The 18,284-nt window shown below is 44.2% G+C and overlaps 1 protein-coding gene across 2 annotated transcripts in view; it reads right to left on the reverse strand.

The window, feature by feature from the left end:
* Window positions 1-18,284, reverse strand: part of KDM1B (lysine demethylase 1B) — a 1,796,634-nt gene that overhangs the window by 1,569,079 nt on the left and 209,271 nt on the right. For both annotated transcript variants that reach the window (XM_069613586.1, XM_069613587.1), the window contains exon 5: window positions 6,657-6,768. In XM_069613586.1, coding sequence (XP_069469687.1) covers window positions 6,657-6,768 — 112 coding nt within the window. The remainder of the gene's footprint in view (window positions 1-6,656; window positions 6,769-18,284) is intronic.

Here is an 18,284-nt window from a genome sequence, read left to right on the forward strand (position 1 = left end):
TTTTTAAGTCAATAAGAGCAGTTTCTGTTCCGTGTCTATGACGGAAGCCCGATTGCCGGAGGCCAAGAAGTTTGTTAGATTCAAGGTAAGCCTGGATTTGTAAGTAGGCTGCCCTGTCCAATATTTTTAGGAGGAAGGGTACCGTAGTAATAGGTCTGTAATTGGCCGGGTCACTAGGATCGAGGGTAGGTTTTTTAATTAAGGGGATGACCCAGGCATCCTTGAGGTTGTCTGATACAATCCCAGATTTAAAAGAAGCGTTTATGAAAGTAGTAATAAAGGGGGCAAGTTTGTGTGCCGTGTCTTTAATGATAGGTGCTGGGCAAGAGTTACCTTGACAGTTGGAAGGTTTGAGCTTTTTAACGATCTGCTCAACTTCCCCTATGGAAAGTGGTGCTAAAGTGAATGGATTGGCAGGATGTGTTGCAGTTGTGGTGTTAAATGCTAAGTTGAGTGCAGGCTCTAGGGTTATACTACCTTTTTTTAAATTGATTTTTGTTTGTAGAAATGCGACTTTATCCAGGAGAGCTTTCTGGATGTTCGTGCACCAGGAGGAATCAGTATTACACTTGTCTAGTGGAGCAATAGGTGACTCAAGTTCTCCAAGGATCTTAAAGAGCTCTTTAGTATTAGATTTGGCCATCAGAATACGATTATTGTAAGCATCTTTTTTAGCAAGGAATATAGCTTCTTTGTAGGTTGATGAGGCACTGATCAGGGAGCTTTTATTAGCGTCGGGTGGAATACTTTTCCAGTGCGCCTCTGTGTTTCTTTTTGCTTTGTGGAGAACTCTAAGCCGAGGAGTAAACCACAAGTTCAGGTGAGGACGTGGTTTTGGTTTGCACAGTTTTAAGGGTGCAATAGTGTTTATGGCCTTGAGAATAGTAAGGTTATAAGTGTCGGCAATGACTGTAGGGTCGGCGTTGGATAATGACATCTTGTTAAGAAGGGGGTGATTAAAGGGAGCAGTTTCTCCTTAGTAATATCCTTCTTGTAACGAGTGGGGATGGTAGGTGCTATGTTAGTTTTGGTACTTCGTGGTGAAGCTGTGATAGTGAAGATTATTTTGTGTTGATCCGACCATACGCAGAGAGTTACAGACGATAAGTTGATTGTACAGTTCAAGTCTGTTAACCAATCGTGGGTTCAACCCTTGATATGGTTAGGTACCTGGATGTGGTGGGTGAAGCCAAGATCCGTTAGAGAGTTAGCTAGGTCAAGGGCGGAGGTGTCATTAGGGTCTTGGAGACGGAGGTTGAAGTCACCAAGTAAGATGATTTTTTGAGTTGGGCTTTGGGTCGGTAGCAAGGATTGTGGATATATCCTCTGTAAAGGAGGAAATGGGTCCTGGAGGCCTGTAGATAAGGTGCATAGTGCCCATGTGGTTAGGTGAGGTGGCTAGTTTGACTGATAGCAGTTCAGCAGAGGGGATATGCGTGTGTGAAATAGGTCCAAGTCCTAAGATACTTTTGAAGATTATGGCAACGCCGCCGCCCTTAGATTGATTGGTATTCCTATCACATATGATGATGGTGTAGTTGTCGGGTATAGCCAATGATAGTGCTGGATCAGAAGCGGCATGAAGCCAGGTTTCCGTGATGGCAAGGAAGTCCAGGTCTTCTGTTGTGATGAAGTCAGCAATGTCAAGGGCGTGGGCTGGGAGAGACCTGGCACTGATTAGAGCACCTTTGATAGGTGTGGTTGTGGAGCTGGTGTGGCTGCTGTCAAGGCTGAGAGGGAGGGTGTTTAGAGCGGGGTTATGGCGTTGGCTGTGAAGGTCATATTAGTATTAGGATTCTGGTTTGGTATTTATTTGCTATTGATACCTTGGTGTGGTTGTTGAACTTTATGGTAGAATATAGAGCCTAGTCTCTGATTTCTGAGGGGCATGACACATGGTTGGTTAGGCATTGGTTTGGCTGCAAAATGTTGTAGCCAAAGGGCTGGTGAGTTCAGATAAGGATTGGTGTCTGGCAAGGTCATTGTGGTAGTGACTGCTAGGTTGTACGAATACAACCTGGGTGTGGATGACGACAGTGGTAGGACGTAGAAGGAGGGTGTGAGGTTGGTGGATAGGTCTAAGGTGTCAAGGTTCTGCTGTGTGAAGTGAAACTGAGCAAAGTAGCTTGTAAACAAGCTATCTGCGTTAGTAGAGGGGATAAGCCAGGTGGTAAGTGGTATGAATAGTAGTGGGATAAACGTAAAGTGAGACAAGGTAGGTTTGCGCATTGTGATTTGTAATGGGCGTAAATATACTTTAATGGAAGGGCGGGCAGAAAGGTAGGGCAGTAGGACAGGTTATGGACCCGCAGTGGGGTTTTCAGATGGCTGAGAATGGTGTTGTTTTGATGCTGGAGGAGTCAGCTCGGTGCAAAGGCCTATAAAGGCTAATATGTGAGGTGAAATAACTGTTGGCCTACTGCGAAGCTACGTGTAAAATGTTAGCCGATAGGCAAAATATGGTGTGTACATTTTGACAAATATGAGAGAGTTATGCTAGACAACAATTGCACAATGAACAAAAGTTTGGTGAGAGTGTGGCAAAAGTTGAGAATGATGAGTCAATGTACAAAGTTTGGTGAGAGTGTGGCAAAAGTTGAGAATGATGAGTCAATGTACATATGGTTAGGCATAAGTTTGAACAATTGTGGTAGTAGAGGTAGGTATATAAGTAACAAGATGGTTACATAGGCTGCTATGCAGTGGGGATAGTTCAGGTGCATGCATACAGTGATGGATAGATACTGGCAGTATGAGTAGACACAGATAATATGATTGTACTTGGTAAATTCTGAGTATGGCAAAAAGAACGGTTAGAGAAGGGAAAAATGTTAACATGATCTCAGAGCATAGGAGCACTTTTTTTTAAAATACTCCCAATGAAGTCTAGATAAAAACCTTTCACAGCAAATATCAGTTAGAAACCAATTATCAACTATGAGGGACAGTAAGGCTCAAAGTCAATGGGTTAGAAGAGTCTGCAGAGAGCCAGGACAGCCAAAGTAACTTTGGAACGTCGTCTATGGAGCCAAGGCACTTCTTAGATAGCACAAAAGTCTTGCACAAAGTTAGAGAGTTGTAGAAAATCACTGTTGGGCCACAAGCTGTTACACTTGCGAAAAGTTAGAGCTGAGATCAAATCTAGAAAAGCAGCTAATGCAATTCTCAAGTGAGATGAGCAGAACTACAGACAAAGAGCTAAGTACCCCTTAGTCAGAAGAGTACTTTAGGTTAGAAGACGAGGATCCAGCTGGATTCTGTCCTGGTTGTAGTGTTGCAGATCCTGTGTTCCTGGGCCTCAGTCGTGGGGACAAGAGATAGGATGTCGGGAGGACTCCTGCACAGCAGTTCGGAAGTCGGTGGTAGCTACAGGCTTTTTTCAGTTCATCAGCACTTTGCGGTATCAGCTACCGGCAAATAGCACCACTGCAGATCTTGGGACACTGGATGGGCTTCCTTCACTCCTTGAGTCCAGCACTCTGGTGGGGTGACTCGAGCTTGGGTTGTCCTGCTTAGGGAAGGTCCTCAGTATCTTCCTGGAGCTTCGGTCCGGCTTAAAGTCGTTGCACTAGACTACGGATTTCTCGACTCCTGGCACTCGGTTCCAGCAGCAGCAAAGAAGTACAGCCAGTTGGGGAAGGTCCTGCAGCAAAGTTCGTCTTGGGGTTAGTTGGTCCCACCAACCTAAGGTAAGAAGTCGTCCTTTCCGGAGCATCTCCTGTCTATTAGGAAAAGCAGTTTCAGCACAGCAGCAGGGCTTCACCGGTCCAGGAGGATGCAGCACACTTCTCTCCACGATTCCTTCGTCGGATGTTTTGTCCAATGGTTGACTCTGGACACGTTTGAAAAATATCAGGTGGACTGCCCACGGGCGCAAACAGACGCCCAAGGTGCAGTTAAACATGGATGTATACCATTCAAGGTGACAGCGTTGACAGCACCACGAACACAATTGAGTTCGAATTTTACACACGCAAAGATGAACTGTGAGCGCAACAGAATTTCTGTACATGTCCCGCGATTAACGACTCTGAACAAAGGAAACCGACAAAGAGGGCGATTCGTTTATCGTGCACAGTTGAAATATCAGTACACTATTTGTTACGGTGGAGCAACTAAAGAAGGCATTTCAGCCAATAAAAGCCATTGGTGGCAGAAACAGCTCTCGCAGAACAAGCTGTGAATTGGAAGAGTTTGCAAGGGACTACGCCCAGAACGTCTGTACTTCCTCCCATTATGATATACTGGGGATGATGTCTCTCACTCCACCCACTTTTGAAGCAAGGCCTATCGGCATAGAGCTTCTGTCCTGATGAAGGTTGGATCAACACAAGGGCTACAGTTATAAAGCCTGATATAGCCAACCGAAATACGTGTCAACATTTTGTATACCATTTATGGTATAAACAGGTACACACCTGTGCAAAAACTTTGTATTAGTTGACTTTGTTAGATGGGTATATTAATGAAAATACCATGTATTGACTTAGATAGAGAGAGCATAGGTATGATTGTACGAGTGCGTATGAGCTGTGGAGTAAATGAATATGAGATTGTTTATCTGTACTAAAACAATTGTGTATTTTAAATTGTATTTTGAAATAAAATCATTTTTGTGAAGAATTAACAAAAAAATGTTCTGGTCACCCTCTATCTATTGGAAATCTATTGTGTACTGTATCTTAACCTGGAGGACCATAGATTATTTGCAGGTAACCTTTATAATTTTCAATTCAGTCCAAGAAGCCTTGCCTTTTATGCAGGTTTCTCCCATTCATGCACAGCCTCACGGTCACTCACACAGCAGGGTGGCTGTCCTTCACGACAGGGTGCATTCAGGTAACCAAGGAGACTAAGGACAGGGAAGTTTCGGGCACCTCCCTCACTTCCTGCCCTGCCAGACACACCAGAGCCAGAGGCGGGTTTCAGCACTGAAGACCGCCAGAGGCAAAACTAACAAAGGGCTTAAACCTTGTTTGGCGCGAAGAGTAAAACCCAAGAAAGATCTCAAAAATAAAAAATTGCAAAAAAAAGAAGACCTGGGCCATTTTGACACAATGGTCACCCATGGGTGCTATACTGCAGCTGAGGATTCATCCTGCGGTAGAAAAGCATAATAGTAGGAAAATTAAATCACTGCCACCAGCCATTTAAAGTAGTGAGGGTAACATAAAAAAAGAAGTTCAATTCCTTAAAAGGTGCCAAACACACATGGGTATCCTATCTGGTGGTTAAGTAATACTATGATACTCAAAAAATACAAATTTTATTTGTCATACGAAATCATTAAAAAATCATCATACAAAATGATCATATTCTGTAAAACAATCAATCAATTGTAAAACAACACAAGTGAATCAACCTAAATAGGTTCTATTCATAAATTCAATCTTGGGTCAACCTGTGCAGTTTAATTACCCTGGGATCCCTTAGCCTTAGATGTAAATGGCTATTGCGTATGTTGAATTTGTAGATTCCCAGGGATACAATTCGAAAAACAAAGTGAAAATGTCTTCAGCATAGCACCCTCTTGAGGAAACAGGTCGCAGAGATGTGTAATGTTTATATTTTATTAACTAGATAATCAATTTAAAGCCTACACAAGTTTTGTTGAATTTGACTCGAGGTATGTAATCCCTTCATTTTTGAAGATTGGGAGAGGGCATGGGTTTCGGGGAACGGGGGGTGGGGCTGTCTGTGCCCTGGGCTCCAGAAATGGTTAAAATGACCCTGTTCACAGGCAGAAGTACAGGGAGCTATGTGCTAATCTTGCTTCAAGAACAGGATAAGTGGGATGAGATTCAAAGTAGCTGCTACAAAGAATAACAGATCAGTCAATGTGCAGCGTGTAACCCTACTACCAGAATTGATGAAAGATCACAAGCTACAAGGCCTCAAGAAGTAATTGGACTTGGGGTTTTAGGCATTAGTGTGGCAAATGGTGAGACTCGGGCACACCATAAAGGGAAGGCATTTATGTTCAACAAGAAAGTATCTGATATAGTTATATCAAAAGTCCAGTCCAAGAAGTTGCCAAACTGTGATAGCTGAGAATAGACCCTCCGCCCAGAGGCTGATAGTTGCTCAAATGAACGTGAAAGGTTCTAAACAGAGAACTTTGGTTTGTTTTTAAGGCTGTGTCCGTTCTTACTCCCTTTTTCTAGTTTAGAAGAAAGCAATGCATAAGACATTCAAAATGAAATAGTACTGCATAGATAAACTGCTCCAATCATTTTCTTCTAGAGTCATATGATGTTAAATTGCGGATTTGTTTGGATCTCGGCTTTTACTTCGGTGTATTTAACTGATTATGCTTCGGTGGGGAGATGCATTAAATGTGTTATGGCAGGTTTTTTCTACACATTCTAATAAATGTAAAGTGATAAGACTACATACAGAATGTGCTCCATACAATGCATTTTCAGCTTTAATATGTTGCGTACATAGCATTTTCAATAGTGCATGATTTTCTCATCACTTTTTGAACATTTTCCTGGGACCTGGTTAGTGTAAATGTCCATACAGATTAGTATGTTAGCAGGATTCAGCCATAATATAGTTGTAAAAACATACAGGGCACAGAATCATGTGAAGTCCATAATTAGGGTCACACACAAACAGCTACGGTATTAGCATATCTAATAGGCCATTCTTACCCAAAATGGAACTTGCAGATCAGCCATAAACGCCTTTGGGCTGGGCTCAGTTTTACCATTGCTGGTCCACACTCTTTTCCAAGAGCAGAATTTCTCATAACCGTCCTTATGGCTGCAGGAAAACAAAGCATAAACCACTCTGAAAAGTTGCTCACTTATAATTCTAGCTCTTTATCATTGGCATCTCTACTACAGTCAGTCAAATCTATGAACGGCATGGCCAGAAATACAAATAAAAAAACATTGCTGGCCGGGGGGGGGTTTCTGGCATGGGTATGGAGATTGTGGCTGGTGTTGGCTCTTACGATCGTAATGTTATGTCTTTGTCCTAGCCCTATCCCAATTTCCCACCCCCTTGCACAGTCTCCCAGCATCAGCTTTCACGGTTGTGATTTAGTCTCTTTGTCATAGACCCGGACGCATGCAGTTCCCCACTCCTGCTCCCAGTCTCCCAGCATCCCACCTATTGTCTCGGTCCCAACCACTCTTGATCCCCGTCTCACAGCCTACAGGCAGCTAACCTGCTCCCAGTCCCCCACTCCTGATCCCAGTCCCTCAGCTAATCTCACAGCCCCCCACTCCTGCTACCAGTCTCACAGCCTCACCTCCCCCACTCCTGTGCCCAGTCTCCCACTCCTCCTAGTGATAGCTCTGGACCTAATCAGTTTCTCAGTCTTAGCCCTAGTCAAAGCCACACAGTCCTAAAACTAGTCCTAATCAATCTTAGTCCTAGCCATAATCACCCAGCCCTAGTACTAGTCACAGTCAGACAGTCCTAATCAGTCTCTCAGTTCTAATGCTAATATGTCTCGGGGTTCTAGGCCCAGCCTCCTGGACCTAAAGCTAGCCACAATCTCAGTCATTGTCACTGTCTTAGTCCTAAACAATACATAAATCCTAATGTGAATGCTAGTCAATCTCTCAATCCTAGTCCTAATCCTTAATCACAGTCTCGCAGTTAAAGGATCCAAGTACTGTCTAGTCCTAGTCAAAAGTGCCTAGTCCTAATTGTCTGGCCCCAGTCTCAGAATCCCAGTCACAGGATCCCAGTTACAGTCTCAAGGACTGTCAACCAACATGTCTATTTTTCTCTATCTTATCTCTAGTGCGCGATAGCTTTTCTCCTTTCCCCCTCAATGTGTCTCATCTCAATCTCTCTCTGACTGGAGACTATCATGCAATAACGGGGGTAAATGGCACAAGAGAACAAAAAGAAAGACTTAAAGGCTGCATGGAGGGTTTGTGACGAGCACAGACACCCTTATATGGCTGCTTGTGTTCCTGCATGTAAAATCCCTTCATTTGACAAGTGGTGAATGTTAAGAAAGATTTCTTAATTGTGGGTAATTTTCCTTCCATGTGGCAACCCCTAAACTTTTTGCTGTTTTCACCATGATCTAGACTTTGCCAGAGAAGTGCAGCCTTCTGCCGCACTCCTCTGGGCTTTCGATCCATTCTTACGGGGAAACTGACATGCCCTTAAGACAGTCAGTACCGGGAAACGACACAAGAGGGCACTGTAAGCTAAATTACTGCTCTCTTGGGTCTCTAGCCTTCTACAGGCCCTAGATACTCTTTTTGGATTGTAACTGATCGGTGCAAGTGAATCACGGACGGGAATGGTGGCAGCAATCGTTTCTTGTGTTTTGGGCTCCTTTTGGCTTTTTAAGCGCGTTTCTCGCGCTTAGCCCAAAATGGTGGCCTGGCTCCCAAAATGGCCAGAACACGAGGGTCCTTTGTCCTGTCCGCTGACCGTCTTGCTCCCTTCACCTTCCCAGGTCGAGCCGACCCGGGGCCTTCCTTATTTGGGCATGTACTTTCCCGCGAAACACGGATGCTTTCGCGGGCTTCTACAGGCCTTGTGTGTGCCTCCAGGATGTGGGCTGGGATGTCTGGTCCCAATACACATCCTGGGTGCCAGAGAGTTTAGGGTGGTGTGAATGCCTGGGACCACCGTGGTCTGTGATAGGTCCACATATGGTTTGAGTGTTGATGAGCGGATCTCCCATTGGGTTCCCTCCGTTTTGGCGCAAAGGGAACCGTGGATAAGAGGGGGCTGGAAACACCACTACCATGTCGATCTGAGTTCTCATGAACGAAGGAATACAGGAGCCAAGTATCCTGCAACCACGAGGCTGAACCGAGGAATCGCTGGTGACCCGCTGCAGGACTGCTCCTCTGCACTGCTGTCGCCTTGTGAAACCCTTTTTACCTCTGATCGAACCAGAAGGCCTGTACTGGTACTTCGACCCTCGGAATAGCGGGAACAGCTATTCTCGGCATCTTCACCATCTCCTGCACGTAAGCCTTCGGAAGTGTCTCTGGGCCATCCAGTCTTGCTCTGTAACCGCCGCCAGGTTGTGTTGTATTTCGAGTCCTTGTCACTCTCACACGATTCGTACACTTGGCGTTCCCAGGTCTGAAGTGAGTAGTGTACATTTGGCTGAGATACACACGGCCGCTCCGTTGCCCTGCTGTGGTAACAAACTGTGCGGGTTCACTTCGTTTGGGACATCTTTAACTCAACTCTGCTGCTGCAGAATCTACACGACGACGAGACGTCCCCTGCTCGCCTGAACCTGCCAGCACTGAAACTGACGCGGAAAAGCCTTGGTCTGCTTGCATCGGGGACCGGTGAGTAGCATAGCTAGGAACTGGTCGCCCTCCTGCAGGAGCCCATAGCTTTTCCCTGCTGTGTCAAACAGCACGCCTTTCCGTACTCGCGCTCTTGCTTCTGCCCACAGTGGAGGCTGCGCTTGAGTCGCGCAACTCTGTTGTTCTTCATTTGTGCACCGAACTGAACTGCCTGATTCCCTCGAAGAGACTTCCCTTTTTGCCCGTTGGCACCAGCGTGTGCAGGTACTTTTGAGCACAAGGCTCCACTCTTCGTAGGGCTTGGACTTCCTTTTAGTTAGGTGCCTCTGAAGGCGGACTGGGTCTAATCATTATTTTGCACTGCCTGTTTTCCTCCCCTTCTAGGTGGACTACACATTTCGTGCATCTAACGCTTTAGACTTGTTTGTATTTGTATATATATTGTATTGGTTTGGTATGTGTTGGTTTACTAGAGTTGTATTGTGATTTCTCGCTACGGTCATTGTTTTAAAGGCCTTGGAATAAATGTGTATATATTTTTAATATAACACCTGTTTGGAGTAGTTTGTAAGTGTCCTTGCTTTGTGTGCTCATTGCGGGCTTTCAGTCACCCTCACCCCTCTTGAGACCTAGTCTTGACCGCCGCGATCGCTACCCTGATTGGTCTGGCTTGTCCAGAGGTTACCCTGTTCCAAGTAATTAGGTTGCCCTTCTGAACTTCTGCGCCGCCAGGACAGAGTTCAGAAATCTGTCTTAACAGTGAACTTTTCTGGTTGGAGATTTTTATGCATGCATGCAACTTAAGCTGTGTTATTAAGTTGCAGGCAACCACTGACCAGAGCAGCTGCTTCAGCTGCACTAGAGGTAAATGCTAACATGGCAATGCGGCTCAAATGTTTCTTGGATAGAAACAGGCATATAGCCTTCACAATATCTGATCTTCTTTACATAGGTTATAACTATAATTTACAATGAATGTTGACTCCCTCTTTGCATGGGTATGGCTGGTAATCCGCTGATTCATCTTAGTACAGCCCAATATTTTGATCGTGTTATAAATGCTAGTTATCCATCTGTGCATGCTCTCCTGCGTTGTATATCATGTAGATCTGTATTTTCTCTTGGAGTGCTGTAATATTCTGGTGGCCCTGAAACAAATTTCTTTGAGGGGTGGGGGGGTGAAACAAAGATCAAAAGCTGTTTAAGCTGCAGGCTTAGAGCCTCAGTTGCCCCTCTAAATGTTAGAAGTATTTAATCAGCCTGCAAAGGCTATCAGTTCATGTAATAATGGTCACCTGATGACCGACCCTTTTGCTTGCGTATCCTTTGAGCTGGTCCAGTTCTTTATGGGAAAACACACATTCATCAAAACTCTTTCACATTTAATACTGACAATCCTATATTTTCTATTTTTCAAAAAGCAAACCCAACAACCCCACACATTAAACATGCCTATTTTAATACACAATCATGAAAGCAGTCAATAAGGATAAACTAAGTTGGTGGGTGTGCCAATCAATATACCAATTATCTGAAACTTGTTACAATCTCCTTGATGCACAAAACAGAACATAATCGCCAACATCTAAAATTAATGGCCAGTGAAAAGGATGAAACTCCACAATTATACTGTTTGATGTGAGGTAAATTCTTCACAAGCCCTCAATCCCTTCTGCCAATGATATTATAACTATTTAAAGGGACTGACACTCAATTCGCGTTGGTTAACAAGCCCAACATGCTTCATTCCTCTCCGGCAATAGAAGAACTTCATCATGAGGAATTTAATTCAAAAGCAAAAAGGGTCTGGATAAGGATAACTCAAGTAAATATGGGGAGCCAACATAGCTACAATCAAGTTTATCAGGGCCAAACATATTGGGAAATTAATTCAGCGTACCTGGTAAGGCTAAATCTGTGCCCCAATATTCAACTAAGAACATAATCCTTTGCTTAGGATTTCTGAAAGTTGGCACCTGCTGTGAGCTGTATTCAAGTGCTATCTCCTGTGTGCTACTGGCACCCCTTTGTACTGTCCCTTTCCCATCATCCTGCTAACCCTGGTGCCTCAATAATAAACTGTCTCAGAGTACCCTTTTCTTTGATGATTATATTCTCACACACCCACACACAACAGTAAACTCCTTTTCTTAGGTCCTGAGTGGGTGCAATATGTATATAAGATAGGGACAACTCTGCAAAGGAAGGAAGTTCAGACGCATGAAAGACACTGCGGATATGAAAGGGATAGAAAGAAAGCTTCTTTGCTTATGGGTTTTCTTCGACGTCATGAGCACTGACAATGATTATTTCAGCACTATAGACATCAACGTAACAGTCTGCAACGTTAGCATGCCCAACGTTAAGATGGAGCAAACCGCGGGTGAAGCAAGGGACCGTGGTATGGTGAAGCAATGGTGCTGATGCTGATTCTCCAAACTCGACATCTGGGATGACAGACATCAAGGAACAGAGCGTGACACCAATGTGGCGCCTGCTGTGCTTTCAGAGCCCTTTTTACATTAAATCTTTATTTGAGCCAGTCTGTGAGCTTTTTGGAGATATTAAAGTTTCCAAGGCTAACTTTTTTGCTCACCTTTAGCAGAGTTTCCTACTTGGTCTCTCCATTCAGAGTTTCCAAGGCTAACTTTTTTGCTCACCTTTAGCAGAGTTTCCTACTTGGTCTCTCCATTCAGACTCCTTATAGAAGACTTCCATAACTGTTTCCATTAGAGTTCTGACAGAGAAAACATGGCAAATGTTACACCAAGGGACATCATGGTCTGTATATAAACGTTACGCACAATGGTTATGTGGATCTTTCTCGGAAACGTTCATCTGCTCACATTTACTAAAGGGCTTAAATGTGGAGTGCTGGGGGCTACAATGTATCCACTTTCTTACTTACCTGGTAACATTTTGTTACAATTGCGAGTTTTACATGAATGGCTGGTGGCAGTGGTTTTAGCTTTATGACTTTTAGTCTTTATTACTCGCAGGCTGTAAATTCAGCCTTGGTAATGCACAGAAGGGCCACCATTTCTCTAAAATGGTGGGCTTCTTTTTTCACCATTTCCTGTGTGCTTGCTGTTTCTGAGGTCTTCCCCTATCATTCTAGGTGGGAACGCCCTCAGTGGCTGTTTTGTCTTTGGCTGGAATCCTGTGGATTCCCCAGCTTGAAAGGTAGGAAGTGAAGGAGGAGTCCAAAACTCCTCAGCCCTTTGTCTTCCACCTTGCCTGAAAGGGAACAACTCAGTGGGGGGCCGGCTGTCCTGATTGGACAGCCAGACTGCCCCTTGCTGTAAAATGCGGGGAGATAATGCAGAGGTTGTGCTGTAGTTCCCGATAAGTACTCCTAACCTGGAAGCTGCTGACAAATTGACCACTGGAGCTGAAACCGAAGAGGAAGATGAAGAAACAAAGGCTGTAGTGATTTCCAGCAACCGGAGAGCCTGCTGTGTAACCGCAGCCTGCTGTAACCCTTCCTTCCAATTGACCTGGTGATGCAAAAGTGGACAACCCCGACCCAGAGCCTGGTGAGATCCACTAGACTCAAAAAGACCTGCATTTTGAGCCATCCCACTTCAAGCTGCGACCTTGCAGGGCTGCAATACCCCAATATCCTGGCACCTCGAGCCATTGTGAGGTACACAGTCTTTCGAATAAAGCTGCAACTTTGGTGGCATCCTGCTGGAACTCCAGAGACCCGACCTGAGTCCTAAAAGTCCCCTCATCAGAGTGCTGGACCTTGCAAACAACGAGAATCCGACTGGCAATATTCAGTCTTCTTCTGGCTTCTGAAAAGGCCGTCAAAACAACAGAGGCTGTCCAACCGCGAAGAAACTCTTGCCTGGAACATTCTCCATTGATCCCTGCTGCAGAATCCCTTCCAAAGTCCTGTCTTTCGTTTTCATGACAGAGGAATCCATCGACTGGGTTTTTGGCTGCAGATCCTGAAGTCTTTCTGCTGCAACTCTTCTTCTGTGCTGAGGTACTATGTTTGCTGAGGTATATACTTAACTTAAGTCTGTGTGATTTCTGTAAAGCTTTTGGAGTGTTTCCTGTGATTGGGAGTCCTCTACTCCAGTTCACCCAGGCGCACTGCTGTAATCCTTCTAGGGTGTCTTCTCACAATCCCTGGAACCTAACTAACTTTAAAGTGAATTACTTACTCCTTTGAACAGTATTCCACAGGAGCTCTGACTTTTGCCTGCAATAGAAACCTATCACACCCTGCCTAAGGCTGTCTCCTAGACCGCTGTTGGGAAGGAACCAGGATCCACCTGAAGCCCCAATCACTTCAGAGTTAAGCAAGGCATTTTCAAGGCACTATAATGGACAAAGGGGAAGCAAAGGCCCTGGGAAGGCTCTCTCATGCAAGCATAATCACATACACATAGACATAGGTAAGCACTGAAGAACATAGTTATTGTCTAATATAAGGCACAGTTAACTATTAGTTGGATAGATTTGTAATGTCAGATCCTAGGCATTGTAAAAGCTTAGTTAGTGTTGTAGAGGAGTCAAACTCCCTCTCCTCCCCAGAAGGAATGCAGCATGTGAGATCTAAATAGACCACAGGCTTAGTGTGAGGTGTCCTTCACTATGGCCAGTACGAACTGACTCACCAGGTGTCCACTGTCCGTCAAGGGTCCATGCGGGTTAAAAATAGGACTCACATCTTTTGTGCGGCAAAGTGCAGAATGGGATAAATTATAAGTCTAAAGTGAAGAGGAAACTACAGAACCTAGATAACATGAGCAGGATGAGTGGAATATGGATAGAATGAATGAAAAATCTTTATGTTCATGGATAACAATGTTTAGGATTCTGTAAGGATTGTAAAATGTCTGCAGAGTTGCAGTGTGTTTTTGCATAGTTGGCAAAATGGAGGAAAGCATGAGCTGCACTGTGTTTTTGCGTAGCTAGCAAAATGTAGAATAGCATGCCCTGACAAAACTGCTGACAGCGAAGAAAAAAGGCTTTGGAGCATCCCTATTATGGAAAAGGACTGATTTGGCTGAAGTGATGATCCAGCTCCAGTGACATCACCATAGCAAGCCAGACCTACATAAACCCCTGCTTGAAACCGCTTTGGCAGGAAGGAACAGGAAGAGGGACAGGAGAAGACCGTTCAGGCAGCAGAGTCCTTTGCTACCATCCCCATTTATAAGATTAAACTTGTTATCCTTACAAGATTGCCTTTGGCCCCATTTTCCCCCCCTAGCGGGGTGTATTGATTCTGGTGAGCATTATTAGGGACACCCTTACACCACTATGGTCCCTCTTCTGCCCGAGGGAACTCATGCAACAGAATAGGGAAGGACTGGATAAGTAAAGGATTCTGTCTTGAAAAGTATAACAAGTGTTTAAAAGTATTTACTTGTGAAAGAGTTGGTTGGTAACTGTCATTCAGAGTGGACAGTTACAAAAGTTCTTACTTACCTTGAATGTGTGTTGTGCCATTCTGAAAAGTATATGTAGGGTTAATGCACTCATCTGTGAATTGGTTGTGCCTCTTTCCCAAAAGTAATGATTTTGGCTTCACTAACTATTTCTTTCAGAGAATAGTTGTTTAAGTTCCCCAACAGGGTCTTGCTTCCCCTATCTTGCTGTATAGCCTGTTTAGAATAGGAATGCCCTGGGTTTTACCTGCCTAGAATAGCATTGAGTCAACATAAAGTGTAGCATTGGGTTTTGCTTTCCATAGTCTGTTTTATACAGATGCTAAAACAGTCCTAGGTTTATACCTACCTTTAGGTTGCTGGTAGCTCCTTTAAAATGTATATAGGTTTTACTTACATTGAGTTAACTGTGTGACATTCTAAAATAAGTTAAAGAATTATTGCGTACCTCAGTCTGTGTTCCACTGATCTGAAAAGCAACTGTAATAGTATTTTTCAACATTAGGCTTTACCTGCCTAGAATAGCTGTGAGCCATTCTTGAAAAGTGTTCTTTGGGTGTAGCTGCCCTTGGTCTGCCTGGTGCATCTTAAATTAGTGTAACAAGTTCCTGCTTATCTTAGACTGTGTTCCACTGAGCTGAAAACAACTGTAATTGTATATTGCACCTAAAGGTCTTACTCACCTAGTTTAACTGTGTAATATCATGAATGTAGTTATAGGTGTATACTGTTTGTTGAACGAGTGTTCCACTATTCAGAAAAGTATCCTGGTAAGAGGGTTGGTGGATTATGTGATTCCTTAACAGAGTATCACTGCATAACTGACAGGGTCTAGTACCCATGAATTACTGTAAAGTAATCTGAAAGTAACTCATGGTTTTACTTGACACAAATAGCTGTGCCCTATACTAAATGTGTTTCATAAGGTCCAACTTACCTAGAAATACTGTTTGTTTTCTAAATAAGGTCTATGCTTTGGTCTGTGTACTTTAAAGCATAGAGTTGTGTTTTTCTAATGTGTTTATATGATCTGTGATAGCATGCATTTCCACCAAGATTTATCTTGGCCTGCTTGTATTTAAATAAACCATTTATCTTTAAAATACATGGTGTTTCTTTGGACCATATTTGTACTATAATTTCTTTGTACTGAATCTACAGCCCTCTCTCCCTCCTAAGATAAACCTATCTGTCTGTCTACGCTATCATATACTCACGTAGTACAGCCTTATACTAAGAGTGGAGTCTTGTACTGTCTCAGTTGTATGGTTTTACTAAACCCTTAGTTGGACTTCAGAAAAACGATCCTACCAGGGGGTAGGAGGGATGACGGAGGACGTAGGACGTCTGCTGGCCCTGTACACTTACAAGATGCAGGAAACTGCCCATCTTGTGGTGTAAGCTTTAGAATATGCAAAACCAGGAGAAGTACTACCCACATGTAGCAAAAAGATGTTTGGATGCCCAGAACTCATGTCCTTTCCAAATAAAACTGAAGAGCCCTTAATACATCTGAATAATGATGCCTTCTTACTGCTTCTCACTGAGGTTCAGAGAAAAATGAAAGTACGCAGATCTCTCAACTGATCTGAATTTCTGGACTTACCTTAAAGGCAAAGGAAGGGTGCATCCTTAGCACCACCTTGTCAATGTTGAAATTCATTATATGTTCCTTAGAACACAAAGCCTGTAATTCCCAGAAATGGTCGGCTGAAATTAACTGCTACAAGGAAAGTGATCTGTAATATCTACTGTGGCCATGGATTTAAACAATTTGAAGGTGGGAAGCGCCCAGGGGAGAGCGAGAAGGAACTAATAATGCTCAGACCTGTGGACAAGCCTGGGAGAGGCTTGGCCTGGCTGTGTCGTGCCGAAGAAGGGAGGGAAATAAGCAGGATTAGGGATGAATCCAGAGAGGAGTGGCGGGCCCAGAGTGAAATTAATGCAGCCTTTGGTAGGTTCTACAGGCAGTTGTATAGCGCAGACGTATTTGTATTTGTTTTATTTATATAGCGCGGACCAGGCCCAAGGGCAACCGGGCGCATATCTTAGTAGGACATTACAGGTATGACATACCATCACAGTGGTCAAACAGATTGTAAACAAAAATATACAATTGACGTTACAAATCAGGGCAAGAAGCAGAATGGTGGTGCCGGAGCAAAGCAGAGCTGGGTCCCAGGTGGCCCGTCCAGAAGAGCGGTTGTTAGTGAGATGTAGCTAACCAAAGCTTGGCTTTGTGTTTGAATAAGTTAAATGAGGGTAAAGTTCTGATAGTGAGTGGTACAGTGTTCCAAAGCTTGGCTCCCAGGACTGGGAAGCTGGCGCCCCCAGCAGTTTGCAGATTGAATCTAGGGATCGCAAGACCTTGGGATTGTGGCGATCCAAGTGCTCGCGATGGTATTTGTTGAGTGAATTGCGAAGCTAGATATGTGGGGGCCTGGTGGTTAACACATTTGTATGTGAGGGCCAGAGCTTTCAGAGAGATTCTTTGGGCAACTAAAAGCCAGTTGAGGTGCTTTCTGGTTTCTGAAATGTGGACAGATCGGGGGATATTGAGGGCCGCTCTGATGGCATTATTTTGGGAAGCCTGAAGTTGGTTGAGATTGCCCTGGTTATTGCCTTGGTACACAGCATTGCAGTAGTCCAATTTGGACATAACCAAGGTCCTGGCCAGGGTGATGCAGTTCTGGGCGGTAAGGAATGGGCGACTGGCTGAAATCAATTTGCAAGTGTAAGCAGACGCAGCGGCCACTGCATTAGTTTGTCTAGTGAGAGTCAAGGAGGCGTCCAGGTAGATACCCAGAGTGTTGGTATCTTTGGATACTTTAATTAGATTACCATCAATATTAAAGGAGCCGAACAGGGGACTCAGTTTGTTAAGTCTCTGTTGCATGCCTAAGATGAGAAGCTCAGTCTTGTCATCGTTGAGGCACAACTCGTGTTGGGCCATCCAAGCTTGTATGACCAAGTAGATGTCATTAAGGGCTTTAGAGTCAACAATGTAGTCACCAGTGATGGGTATGAGTATCTGGGTGTCATCCGCATAATTCGTGTAGATGACGCCCAGATAGTCAAGCACATCAAATAGCGGTTTGGTGAAGACATTGCAGAGAGTTTGGGAGACACAGGACCCTTGTGGGACTCCACAAGGGACTGGTGTAGGATCGGCCGATGCGGTAGGTGAGAAAACTCATGTGCCTATTGTCGAGGAATGACCTAATCCAGTTGGATGCATTGTCAGAGAAATGGGCAGCGGACTTCAGGTGCCGACATAGCATTTGGTGATTGACCAAATCGAAGACACCGGATAAGTCCCGTAGTAGTAAGAGGGCCAGTTTACTGTTGTCTCTAAGGTCCTCAATTTGAGTTTTGAGGTCAAGAAGAGCTGTTTCAGTCCCGTGCTTAGGTCTGAAGCCAGATTGTCTTGAGCCGACGAGGTTATTGGTTTCTAAGTAGTTCTGAATCTGCAGGTATGCTGCTCTGTCAAGTATTTTGAGTAGGAACGGTACGGTGGTAATAGGTCTGTAGTTAGTTGGTGTTTCAGGGTCTAGAGTCGTGTTTTTTAGGAGAGGGATAACCCAAGCGTCCTTTAAGTTGTTGGGTACCATTCCAGTTAGGAATGAAG

The sequence above is a fragment of the Ambystoma mexicanum genome, chromosome 5p, assembly GCF_040938575.1.
Source record: "Ambystoma mexicanum isolate Mex_15411 chromosome 5p, UKY_AmexF1_1, whole genome shotgun sequence".
Taxonomy (NCBI): domain Eukaryota; kingdom Metazoa; phylum Chordata; class Amphibia; order Caudata; family Ambystomatidae; genus Ambystoma; species Ambystoma mexicanum.